The following is a 13,650-nucleotide window of genomic DNA, read 5'->3' as shown; positions in this document are numbered from 1 at the left end:
GGGGGGGGCGGGAGGGTGGTGGTGGTGGTGGTGGGTGGGGCGGGATTGCCAACATTTTGCAATTCTACATTCAACCATGGTTTTAAAAACAAAAGCCAAAGGCAGAGACTCTGAAAAGATGGCGTCTGAATGGCTTACCCTGGTCAGGCTCGAGGCAACCACTGTTAATATCAAGTTCTTCTGACGGTGAGTTCTTCGAGGGAAGTCTGAGCACTTTGCCTTGTGCACGATATTCTTCCAGCTCAGACTGGAGTTCATCTACTTGGTCTTGTAATAGCTGGAGTTTAAAAACCAATACAAGTCTTAGATGTGATGTCAAAAACACAAGCAACAAAAGAAAAATAGATAAACTGTACGTCATCAAAATTAAAAACTTTTGTGCTTCAAAGGATACCAACAAAAAAGTAAAAAAAAACACAACCCACAGAATAGGAGAAAAGTTTTTGTAAATTATATCTGATAAGGGACTTGATTGTAGAATATATAAAGAACTATTACAACTTAATAATAAAAAGACAAATAACACATTTAAATATTCGGCAAAGGATCCGAAGACACATTTCTCCAAAGAAGATAAGCAAATGAAAAGATACTCAGTGTTATAGGCCATCAGGGAAATGCAAATCAAACTCACAATGAGATACCACTTAATACCCACTAGGATGGCTAAAATAAAAAAGACATACATGTATCCCCATATCCCCTCCTTCTTGAGCCTCCCTCCGTATCCCACCCCTCTAGGTCGTCACAAAGCGTCGAGCTGATCTCCTTGTGCTATGCAACAGCTTCCCACTGGCCATCATTTTACATTTGGTAGTGTATATATGTGCATGCCACTCTCTCACTTCGGCCCAGCTTCCCCTCCCCCACGTGTCCTCAAGTCCGTTTTCTACATCTGTGTCTTTTTTCCTGCCCTGCCACTAGGTTCATCAGTACCATTTTTTTAGATTCCATGTATGTGCGTTAGCATACAATATTTGTTTTCTCTGTCTGACTTACTTCACTCTGTAATGACAGACTCTAGGTCCATCCACCTCACTACAAATAACTCAGTTTCGTTTCTTTTTATGGCTGAGTAATATTCCATTGTATATATGTGCCACATCTTCTTTATCCATTCATCTGTTGATGGACACATAGGTTGCTTCCATGTCCTGGCTATTGTAAAGAGTGCTGCAATGAACACTGTGGTACATGACTCTTTGAATTATGGTTTTCTCAGGGTATATGCCCAGTGGTGGGATTGCATATGTATACATATAGCTGATTCACTTTGTTTGTGGTACAGCAGAAACTAATAAAACACTGTAAAGCAATTATACTCCAATAAAGATATTTTTTTAAAAAAGACATATAATAACAACTGTTGGCAAGGATGTGGAGAAGTCTCATATTGGTGGGAATGTAAAATGGCGCAAACATCTTGGAAAAAAATTGGCACTTCCTCAAAAGGTTAAACATACAGTGATCATATGACCCATGAATTCCACTCCTAGGTACATACCCAAGAGAAATGAAAGCGTATGTCCACACAAAAACTTGCACACAGGACTTCCCTGGTGGCACAGTGGTTAAGAATTCACCTGCCAATGCAGGGCACACGGGTTCGACCCCTGGTCTGGGAAGATCCCACATGCCATGGAGCAGCTAAGCCCGTGCACAACTACTGAGCCTGCGCTCTACAGCCCATGAGCCACAACTACTGAGCCCACGAGCCACAACTACTGAGCCCACATGCCACAACTACTGAAGCCCGCGCACCCTAGAGCCCTCACGCCGCAACTACCGAGCCCATGCACTGCAAATACTGAGCCCACGCACTGCCAACTACTGAAGCCCGCATGCTCTAGGGCCCGTGTGCCGCAACTGCTGGGCCCGTGTGCCGCAACTGCTGAGCCCGTGTGCCTGGAGCCCATGTTCCTCAACAAGAGAAGCCACCGCAATGAGAAGCCCGCACACGGCAATGAAGAGTAGCCCCCACTCACCACAACTAGAGAAAGCCCACGCAGCAACAAAGCAGCCTAAATAAATAAATAAATAAACCAGTGTGTACATGTCAATCCCAGACTCCCAGTCTATCCCTCCCTCCCTCCCACCCTTCCCTGCTGGTAACCATAAGTTTGTTCTCTAAGTCTGTGAGTCTGTTTCTGTTTAAAAACAAAACAAAACAAAGCAAAACTTGCACACAAGTGTTCACAGCAGCATTATTCACAATATTCAAGATAACCCAATGTCCATCAACTAATGAATGGTTAAATAAAATGTGGTACAGCTATATAATGGAATATTATTCAGCAATGGAAAGAAATGGAGTACTGATACATGCTACAGTATGGATGAACCTTGAAAACGTATGCCAAATGGAGGAAGCCAGTCACAAAGGATGACATATTGTATAATTGCATTGATAGGAGATGGAAAGAATAGGCAAAACCAAAGAGACAGCAAGTAGATTATTAGTTGTCTAGGGCTGGGGGTCATGGGAGAGATTACAGCTAGGTGGAGAGGTAGTTTCCTTTTGGGTGATGAAAATGTTCTAAAATTTATGATGGTAATCGTTGCACAATTCTGTGAATAAACTAAAAGAGACTGAATTATATACCCTAAATGGGTGAATTGTATGGTTATGAAAAACTGTTTAAAAATAAATAAATAAGTGGACAAATTTGGGGAATTTTTGGAGGTAGAGCTGACAGATTTTACTGATGAAATAACTAAAAGCATAGGAGAAAACACCTCTACTTGATTAGAGTCAAGAGCCATAACTTATTTACAAGAGTGGCATAAATGTTTCATTTCTTTTCTCAAAGTGTGCATGTGTATTTCCTGAGAAGGCAGGCTATGAACTACCTTATAAGGAGGTGATTGTTTTCTTCATTTTTGCCCGAGTACAATGTTCATGTAAAGCAGTTAGAACTCAGTTATGCCTACCTTGTTAAAATAAACAAGTGTCTGTGGCTTAAGGAAAAAAAAAAAAAAACCCAAATTCCTGAGCTTAGGAGAGTTACTTCTTTAAAAAAATCAAAGATTCCTATTATTTATAAGGATGTTTTTGTGTCCTCTGGTAGGAATTTGTAATGACTTACTACTTAAAGACTTGAGTGGTTTCTGCTCCATTTGCATTTTGTAAATAAAATGAGGACTGTATTCAGGAAAAAACCTCACAGAACAAAAGCAAATTCTATCAGCCTGCGCTGATCGTTTGGGAAAGACTAGTTTTGGAATAAGCACATCAACATGACCACATTTTCCTTCTCTTAGAATAAAACTTTATTTTCCTCTAATTACTGGCAATTTCCGACCCAGATAAAGCAGACAAATGCAGTTTGCATGATTCTCTCATATTTCAGGATACTAAACAATAACATTAACAACTAGCACGTAGGCTAAGTGTTTTCTGCGTCTCAGGCTCTGTTCTAAGCACTTTACATATACTTACTCATTGACTCTCCACAACAACCTTATCTGGTGGGTACTCTTATTTTTGCTATCTCATAGGTGAGGAACTGAAACACCCGCAGATGAAGTGATGTGCTCATGGTCACACAGCTAGTAAATGGTGAAGCAATATTTGAACCCAGGCACTCCTCTGCTGAGTTCTCTTCAGTCACTCACCCTGCACTGCTGCCCATATTCATTTCTCATCTGTGTCAGCCTTTCTTCTTGCAAAAAGAATTCAGCACTGCTGGGATCAAGGTCACCAAACTAGAAAATGAAAAGGGCAAAGTTGTCATTTTTACCAAGTGTCCTTCTCTGACCTATAACGTACCAAAGACCCAAGTTTCTGGTGTTCACCCAGTGTCTGGAGTATGAAAGGAATGTGACATTTAAGCAGAAACACCATCAATTAGATGATGGGGAGAAGATTCTAGAGCGATGTGTTCAGTCAAAGCAGAGGTTGTTTCTCAGTGCCACGCCATGTTTCCCTCGTATAAATTAAATCCCTGCAAAAATGACAGCTTCCTTTAGTCACATAAATAATTCCATAAAAGAAATTTTCTTGGTGGCATAGCTTCTGCTCTTTTGAGTGAACTACACTTTGGGGCTACATATCAGGAAATCAAATTTAAACAGACTTACCTTTTCTGCCAAAACATTTTCCAAATTTCGCTTAAGTTTGTTTGTCAGATTCTCATACTCTGCCAACTTCTCTGCATTTTCCAGAAGCTCATTTTCTAGACGACTGTTTTCCTGAAGAAATTTGGGGAAATTAAGTGGGCACAGATTAAGAAATAAACTGTTGTACCATTTTATAGCACGCACACATCAATGCTCTACATTGAGAAAATGTGTTCATCTTGAAAGTTTCAGTACATTAGAGCAGAAAAAGTAAATATTAAAAAACTGATATCGTATAACCTCAAAACATGCCTCCTGGAGGCATGCTTTTCTCGATCCTACAGAACCATGCTGCCCAACAGTGGCCACAAGCAGTCACAGGTAACTACTGAGCACTTGAAATGTATATAGCACAAACTGAGATGTGCTGTGAATATAAAATATTCACCAGCTATTGAAGAGTTAGAACAAAAACACAAAAACTCCGTAATAATTTTTGTAGATGAATTATAAGTCAAAAAGATACTGTTTTGGAAATATTAGATTAAATAAAAATGATTTAAAATTAAATTCACCTGTTTCTTTTTACCTTTTAATGTGCCTGTTTGAAAATTTGAAATTACATGTATGGCTTGCATTGTATTTCTTTTCGACAGCATTGCAGTAGAAAATTTAATGACGTGAAAAACATTCTCAATAAACTGTCAGATGAAAGACTGGTTGCAGAATACCTTGTTCATCTGACAGCAAAAGAGAACTCAAAAAAACTCTAAAAAGTAGGATAGCTCTAACAATTTTCATTTAATGATGATATAGATATGTTATATTTAATTTACAATTTTATTTTGGTTTAAAGATGTAAAAGCTATACATACAGGTTTTTCATAATTTTTATTTTGAATTATTATAATAACATATGAACCGAAGTCCACAAAAGGTGGGGTTTTTCTGTATATAAAACACTTGTAAGATTTCCACCCACATTTGTCAAAAAAATGAAACCACATGGATGTGCCATTTGACATTTTCTATTCCAATGCTAAAGGATAATTGGAAGAACATTATTTTCAAAGTATATTTTGCCAAAAGAATATAGAGCCAATATATCTTAAATACATTCTTGTTCACACCCTCACACAGTAACATGGAGTGAAAAAGAATGTGCTTGAAGTGTTTTTAAATAATACTACCTTCCCCCAAAATGCCAGTTCTACAACTCTAATCTTCCAAAGTGTGTCTAAATTTAGATGTTAAAACAATCAGGAGCAGGGCTTCCCTGGTGGCGCAGTGTTTGAGAGTCCGCCTGCCGATGCAGGGGACACGGGTTCGTGCCCCGGTCTGGGAGGATCCCGCATGCCGCGGAGCGGCTGGGCCCGTGAGCCATGCCCGCTGGGCCTGTGCGTCCGGACCCTGCGCTCCGCAACGGGAGAGGCCACAACAGTGAGAGACCCGCGTACGGCAAAAACAAAAAAAACAAAAAAAACCAAAAAACCAATCAGGAGCAATTTCTGTGTTATCGGGCCTGTGTTGGTGCTCTGGAAACTGACAAATCAGCTTCTGTTGCTGACCACAGGGAACACACAATCAGGACCGTGGCCGGGGATGCAGATATGGATACAATTATCTATGATGTGATAGAAAATATGCTATCTTCTGGCAAGAAAAAAAAAAAAAATAGTGTAATGGGAATGAAAAAGTAGTTTGGCCTGCGGTGTTGGAGAAAGCAGTGAAGGAGCCTAAAAGCTTACTGAGGAACTGAGACAGCTGATGGCAGGTACAGCAGGGTTGAGGGCATGGCCCTGGGGGCTGCTGGCAGGATCTGAGGTTAGAAAGGCATGAGAACAAGCCCCCTTTCAGGGCCCTTCAGTGCTGCCATGCTGCACTTTTACAGAGGGAACAGCATGATTTTAAGTGTTCTTAAGTAAGGTAACTCCGGTGACAATATGGAGGTTGGACAGATGGCAAAAAAGGATGCAACATAGGTCAGCTGAGAAATCGTGATGAATTGTGAACCTCTTCAGAGGCTGTGGAAATGGAGAGATGGGATAAATCTGAGCAGCATTTCAGAGCAACCACGGGACTCAGAAACTGATAATCAAGGATGAGCGAGGACTTTAGTTTCTATGACTTCCAGCACAGGTGGTGACGTAGATTAGGGAGAAAATTCCAGAGAGGAAGCAGTTTGATGGTTAGGGAGTGAGAATTAGCTCAGTTTTTGATGTGTGGAGTTTCAGGAACCTTTTATAACTTCAACAGTAGTGAATATTCCATAGGTACTTATTACCTTCTAGATACGGTATATGTAGCAACTCATTTAATCTCCATATCAATGCTATGGGGGTAGGTATTACGATGGTGCCTCTTTTGTGCATTAAGAAACAGGTTTGAGTAACTTGATCAAGGTTTTCTGTAAGTAGTGGTGTCCAGATTGGAACCAGGCAGTCTTGAGGCCAGACCCCCCCACTACCCCACCCACCCTTTATCTCTAGATAACAGTACCATATTATCTGGAGTCAGAGTCCAATAAAGAGAAGGATCACTTCCTCTACTGAGGCACAGGGAAGGACAGGAGGATGTATGAGGGAAAAGGTACATTTGGAAGCAAAGAAACAAAGCTGATGGCCTCTGTGTGGCAGGAAATAAAGTCATCTGCTAAGAATGAGGAAGGGGGAGTGCAAGGAAGGAAGAGACCATCAGCCAGAAGCCAAACAGCCCTGAGGACCCAGTGCAACTTCAGGGGGTAAGAACAAGATATGCTGTTGGCAAACCAGAAGCCTAGACACCCCTGAAATCTAGCTCCCAGTGGGGGCTCTACCATATCCGGTCATGACCCAGCAGGGCAGACTTATGAGCCCCGTGCAGACCTGTCCTCTTACAGAGCTGTGGTTTTCCATGTGTATTCCCAGCAGGGACACAGACTGTACAACCAATAGGATAATTACCTTTAAAGAGAGGGCAAGGCGGTCCCGGGTGTAATTCTCTTCTGTTTTTGCCTTTTCAATTTCCTGCTCAAGTTCCAAACGCTGCTTGCCCACCTGTTGTAGGATCTGTTCTCTCTCCTTTCGAAGCTCATTCTTTAAGGCTGCTATTCGTTCCTTGTACTCTTCATCCAGTTTCCTGTGAGGAGGAAAGACTGACAAGCTGCCATCAAATCCCTCAGAGGTCCCTACGTGGATCCACCAAAAATGGAAACACAGAGTCACAGACATGGGAAGCTCCTTGAGAAAGTGTCTAGTGAAACCTGCTTTCCTTGAGGCTTGGCCACACCTAAGTCACTCCGGCCAGGTGTGGCCAAGCGGGCAGGCAGGCTGAGCCCCACTGCCCTGGGCCAGGGCGGTGGGAAAGGAGGGTCCTGGCCCAGCCAGTCGTACCTGAGGTTGTACTCATTCCGCCGCTCTATGGCTGCGTGGTGATCGTCCACCTCTGAGGCCATTAGAGACTTGAGCTTCTCAGCTTTTTCCAGATCTGACCGTAGCTTCTCTTTTTCTCTGACCACTTGATCAACTTGCTCCCTAGAATCAGAAAGAAACCAAGTATGAGGGAAACTGTTTCTAAGCAACACGTAGGCCCCAAAAAGCTCTCATCTGGCTTGCTTCAATACAAAAACAGAACCAAGACAACCAAAACCCTTCAAAAACACACAGACATTCCACACAGACATTGAAGAGACATTCCTCTTCAAAAGACTACATGCAAATCTAAGCTCTACCTCATTTTCACAGAAGTGAGATGATAGGCGATTAGCCACATCTGCGTACAGGATGGAAGAATGTATACCACAGGCATCTGAATGACTTGCTCGACAGGTAGGAAAGGGAATAGAGCAGGTGAACCTTCTGCTTAACTCACAGCAAATGCCGGATCTCAGCCTTAAAGCTGGCCAGAGCTGCCTGGTGAATGCTGTTCTTGGTAACCAAAAGTTCATTTTCAAGAGCCAGCGTCAGTTCTGTCAAATTAACATTTCCATCAAGGCTGAAATCCAAGGCCTAGAAATCAGAACAAGTTCAAGACAATCACAAGTTCTATCCTGTGAAAGCAGAAAATGTGAAGGTTATACAAACTCACAGAACTGAATTTACAGGCTCCAGGCTGGATGCTTACATTTCTTTAGTGATTGCTTAGGAACATTATTCAATCCACAGCATAACTAAGCTCTCTCTAAGAAAAACATAACGTGATTATTTGCATGTTTTTAAAAAATGCTATCTGGCACTGTAAATAAACACAACGGTAAAACTCTAATCTTTACCAACCAGAGATCAGCTAAGAAATTTCTTATCAATAATTTAGGGGTTAAAAACATGGAAAGAAGTTATCAATAATCCTGGTTGAAGTGGGTAGGAAAAGTTACCTCTTACGTCTGAGATCTTGTGAATAGAAGAATCATTGAGGAGAAATCGAATCAAATCACAGTTTCAAAAAAATGGAATTTTTCAACCCTGCCCCAATTCGTCATTTTTCTCTCATTTTAGCTGCCACACCTTCAGGATCTCCTGGCTGTTCTCAATGCCCTCTTCATGCCAGGTGTCAAGTATTCTCTCCACTGATGCATAGCCCATCCCGTCATCCAGGCAGGAGAAGACCCGAAAGCCAATGGTACTTGTCATCGCAGACGGGGTTGTGGTCCGTCGTCCACTCTCATCGAAAGACTGGAAGAAGGAGAAGACTTAAGCAAGCTCAGGCATTGCAACATGGTGTTGGTCTAGACCGAAGCTGGTCAGTCCTGACCACAAGCAGCAGAAGGCATGTCTCTCTAATTTATACTGCCAGGATAAAAAGTCACGCAGCCCCTCTGATCTCCCTTTCCTAAGTCAGCCTAGAATGCAAAGCTTATCAACAGCTGACCTGGCCGAGAGTTCCTTCCTATAGATGAAATGTGCCTCTACTTAACACCAGGTTTCTTCTGACCTACGGCTAACACGAAGGGGCATAATTAGTGGTCTTCCTACTGTAATTTATGGTCATTTCTCAAACCCAACTTTTCCTTCCCCAATGGTTCAGTCTTTCTTGACTACTATTCTTTTGCCTTTCTCCTCAGTATTTTTCTTCAGACAGCAGATTAATTCATTAGAAATTACTCAAATAGATTTTCACTTCTACTCACAAAGAAACCACTTCCTGTTTATTTCTTACCTGCATGGAGAGGTGCCTTTTCAATTGTCTATATGGGGTAGATGCTGATGGGGTAAGGGATCTTCCATTTTTGAACAAGCCGTAGAAAAAATCTTTTACACTCATCGTACCATCAGGATCAAGATTATGGAAGACTTCTTCAAGCATCTAGAAAAGGGTAACCATATATTTTAACTATTTCACTCAAAAAACCCCACAAGGCCCAAAGTACACTGCCAGCCAATAGAAATTGGCACCACTCTTCATCCCAGGACTCCAGAAATATAACATGTCCCTTTATTCTCACTTGACTGGATTTTTTCCCTTTCTAGTAATATGTCCTTCCCCCTCACATAAACTAAATAAAATTCGTTTTCAACATCTTCATAGTTTTATGCAATTTAGCATTTAACTGTTTTCTCTTTTGCTCATACTGTTAGAACGGGTAATCTTTAATGTTACTACACGTTATTCTTGCGAATTAAAAAATTACTTAAAAATATGAAGATATAGCTTCCCAGTGTTGTAACAACAGAAAACAGTTAAGACATTCATTAAGCTGTTATATTATGGTGACTCCACATGATATTTTGCTTATATTGAATTTTGGAAATTGGTACGTTAGCACGGCCGAATTGGGTCTGGGACAGATGGCAATGATCTAATAGTTTGGGTCTGAAACCCATGACTTGGGATTTAGAACATTACTTGGAACAGCACTGCATGTTTGGGGTCTTTATTTCTTTTAATGCTTTAGCACAGGAGAAATGAGGACTGGATAGGAAAGATTTCATGTGTATGCAACAGAAGGGTTCCAAGAGATGTAAAGAGAAGGGAATTTTGCCTGACTACTTTGCACCCTGTGACAGTAATCAAGTGGTCCTCACCACATACAGTCCCTTCTAGAGGCTTGCCTAGGAGATGGTTCGTTCCCTAGCTCAACATTGGAATGGAAAAGGGAATAAGCAGCATGAATCATGGATACCGCAAAACAGGGAGTGAAGGCAAAGACCTCCACCCTCACAGTCAGCTTCCTCTTTATTTGGGGGGCTAAAATTTTTCTGTAGGACATGCCCCCAGTGTACAAAACAGAAATCTACTGAGGATCCTGTTAAAATGCAGACTCTGATATAGTTAAATCTGGGGGTAGGGCCTAAGATTCTGCATTTCTAACAAGGTGATGCCCAGTTTGCTGAGTAGCAAGGAATAGAACAAGCAACAAACTGACTCTTGTTGCATTTGAGCCTACACCCGGTTCCATTCTAAGAAAGGCCTCTTTGTAACAAATCCTCAAATTTTCAATATTCACTCCTGAAGTCTGGACTATTGCTAGGACTCCTGTCGTCTCATAATTGTTGATTTTATCCTTCATCTAAGTGCCTGAGGCATTTCTTTTATCCAGTGCTTTTTTTTTCCAATTCATACCCAATAGGAAACATCTGTCTGTATTCTTGTTTTTATACCACTTCCTCTGGAGAGGACTCTGAAACAAGAAAATCATTCTAAAGAGTGGAAATCTTGGGAAGAAACAACAGTTCCTAATAGAGAAGCATACGATGAAACAGATGGAAAGGTATTTGGGGCAAAATTCTGAGGTTGCCAAGCTCCCTTAGCTTCTCCGTCTCATTCTTATCAACCAAAAGAACACTTTCTTAGAGGACTAGACTTTCAGGACTGTCAAACCAGCAGTCTCTAACCTTAGCTCCACGTGGGCTGGCCCTGTGACCTTGGCCAAATCAATGCACAGCTTCCTGACTGCCTAAACACCCATCACCTGATCCATCTGAAGTGGTGGAGTAAGTAAATCCCGCCAGTTATTGTACGTGGGGGAGTGGACAAGTAGTGAATAAAGGGATGTGGATTCAGAAGAGGGTGGATGGGCAGGGCTGGGCTGACAAGAATACAAGTCAGTGGGCATCTAGGGCACCCCCTGCAGTCTGTGCAGGAGCTGAATCTAGAACCCTGAGGACATTCTTACTCCCCATCACCAGCCAGGTCTTTGGATGGTTGATTTCCCAATGTGTAAGTTGGGAAATAATGCACTAGAATAGGGATCACAAATACCCTGAGGGGCCAGGAAAGTGATGTAAATAAATGAGGCAGGATAGTCTTGAGACATTAGGGAGTAGTGCCTTGTAAACCAGCGAACGGAACACAAGTGCGTGCCCTGTCCAAAGGGGCTAGCTGCTTCTCACTGCCAGCAAAATGGAGCCAAATCTTCTGATTTTTAGAAAAATCTCCTGATTTTAAAAAGTATAGCAAAAAATTCAATTTTTAAACATTGGGTAGGCGACGTAGCCCTTGGGTCATATTTGGCAGCTAGGGTGACAGTTTGCCATCCCTGCCCTACAGTCGTCCTTGCTTCTGGAAAGCAGGGCACTAGTTTTAGCCTTAAGACAGTGAATCTAGTTTCCCTTCACGATGATGGCAACAGGCAGCAGTGATCTCTTTCTTTACCTATAAAATGAGGGGTGACTAGATCTAAAATTGCTTTCAGTCGTAAAATTCTAGGATTCCAAGTTGTATGCTGAGGAGATCATCTTGCACTTCCAGCTCCGCTGTGGTCTAGAGCTAGTAATACAAAGTACTATAGTGTTTCATGATTTTGGTGGGGAGGAGAAACACTAAGTAAAAGCTACATTCAATTAGCAATCCTTTACTCATCCTCACATCAGAAGAAAATAAATGTGCTGCTTCTTTTCCTAGGTTCTGGAATCTCCACCACAGAAGAAAATGCAACTCCCCACAAATAGCTACGTTTATTCCAAGATTTGTTCTTAGATAAATAATCCAAGTTTGTGCAATATTTCTTGGCAGAACAACCCAAGGTTCTGCATACTGCGCTGGTTTATAATTTAGGAGGATGAATTTAATTTTATGACTCAGTGGCCATCACTGAAAAATAAATGATGACTGAGCCATTAAAATGTAGTCAGAGGGTGTGCGATGGTCACATACACAAGGGAGAAGGGGAGGAAAGAACTTTTCTCCAAGCTACACTACTTGGAAGCTTTTGATAATAAACCTCTTTCTGGTTTAGGAAAATAATACCACTTATCCTCTGAGCAAGCAGATAACATGGTTTCAAATATCATTATAATCAAAGTTTCCCAAAGCTACAACTGTAGCCCTAACCTCTAAGTCCCTCCAATCCTTATTTTCAGCTCTTTGAAAGACATATCTTGGAATTAATTACATTCTTATGTTTCATGGCTGTTCATGCACCCAGTCCTGCCACCCCTCTTAATTTTTTAGAAAACGTAAAGTTCAGAATTTTACTGAGCAAAGAGTCTTTTGGGGGCTCCTTCAGGACTCTTCTGTTGCACCACCAACCTACCCTTTTCCCTCTCCTCATGACCAGATTATTGTGATGGCTCCTGGCTGGTCTCCTAATCTAAGGCTCTCTTTACACCACTGTACCCCATAAAAGAAGTTCAGACCACCCTCAGCACGTAATTTTTTCCTATGTATTATTACTTAATCTGCTTAAGAACCCAGGGGTGATATTGAGATCTTCTCTCCAAAAAACTAAACTTATCAGCCTGGTCTTCAAAATATTCCAACTCAAATCTCCTGAGATTCCCCCAAATCTCCTGAACTCCCCTCTTCGTCCTTCCTCTACACCTTTCCCACATTTTGCTCTGTGAATGCCACATCTACAAATAGATTGACATCATGCTACACTGAACTGGTGTCTGATAGTAATGTGGGGTAATGTGCTAGCACAGTGAGGGGCACACAGTACAGGTTCAGTAAGTGTCAGCTATTGTCAGGTTTTCTTTTCCACAATACAACATGAGGTCCTCAGAGACAGGATCTTCATGGCTGACTTCCCAGGAAAAAAAGAGAATGGAGTCTCTGTAACATGCTGCAGGAAACCAAAATATGGCTATTCCTAGCCTGTGGCCAGTTTAGCTTTTATCAGGATTACTATTCCTGAATAAAAATATGATGCAAGGCTTACCTCTCCATCGACATTCTGCAAACCATACTGCTCACAGATGGAGATCAGCTTCTTTCGGTTTAGGTGACCATCACGGGTGATCCCCAAATCTTCACAAACCTCCTGCAGTTTCTCTTCTATCCAGTCTTGGGGAGGGGAAGGCCCACTTTGTGAGGCATTCAAATCATCTGGGTTCCAAAATCTTAACTGGCCTAAAATAAAAGCATACAGTGTGTTGTCCCTAAAGGAACTGAGAGCCTATTCTCAAAGAAAAATGTGCTTTTTGAAAATAAATGCTATAAGAGAGAGACTACAGATGTTGATTTGATGTTGAGTTGATCTGATCCTGAAGTTCAAATGAAGTGGAACCACTGGTTCTTAGGCTGCAACTAGGGCCAAAAGACACTTTTTTGTTCATTGGCAGTCATACCTATGTAAGAAATACCATCTCCTGTGCAGTAATGCCAAGGCTCTAGGCTCATTTTATTCCAAAGGAAAATATGCACAGGCTTAGGCTTTGGTGTGATCGGAAGCGA

General features: G+C 41.7%; 1 protein-coding gene across 2 annotated transcripts in view; it reads right to left on the bottom strand.

Moving 5' to 3' along the window:
* Positions 1-13,650, bottom strand: part of NIN (ninein) — a 96,268-nt gene that overhangs the window by 38,157 nt on the left and 44,461 nt on the right. For both annotated transcript variants that reach the window (XM_007446606.1, XM_007446607.1), the window contains exons 5-13: positions 13,136-13,326; positions 9,193-9,339; positions 8,541-8,708; positions 7,909-8,045; positions 7,431-7,571; positions 7,002-7,176; positions 4,081-4,191; positions 3,616-3,705; positions 139-277 (exon numbers count right to left, since the gene is read on the bottom strand). In XM_007446606.1, coding sequence (XP_007446668.1) covers positions 139-277; positions 3,616-3,705; positions 4,081-4,191; positions 7,002-7,176; positions 7,431-7,571; positions 7,909-8,045; positions 8,541-8,708; positions 9,193-9,339; positions 13,136-13,326 — 1,299 coding nt within the window. The remainder of the gene's footprint in view (positions 1-138; positions 278-3,615; positions 3,706-4,080; positions 4,192-7,001; positions 7,177-7,430; positions 7,572-7,908; positions 8,046-8,540; positions 8,709-9,192; positions 9,340-13,135; positions 13,327-13,650) is intronic.

Source organism: Lipotes vexillifer, unplaced genomic scaffold, assembly GCF_000442215.2.
Source record: "Lipotes vexillifer unplaced genomic scaffold, Lipotes_vexillifer_v1.1 scaffold124, whole genome shotgun sequence".
NCBI lineage: Eukaryota > Metazoa > Chordata > Mammalia > Artiodactyla > Lipotidae > Lipotes > Lipotes vexillifer.
The sequence above is the reverse complement of the archived record's forward strand: the minus strand, read 5'-3'. Positions and strand labels throughout refer to the sequence as shown.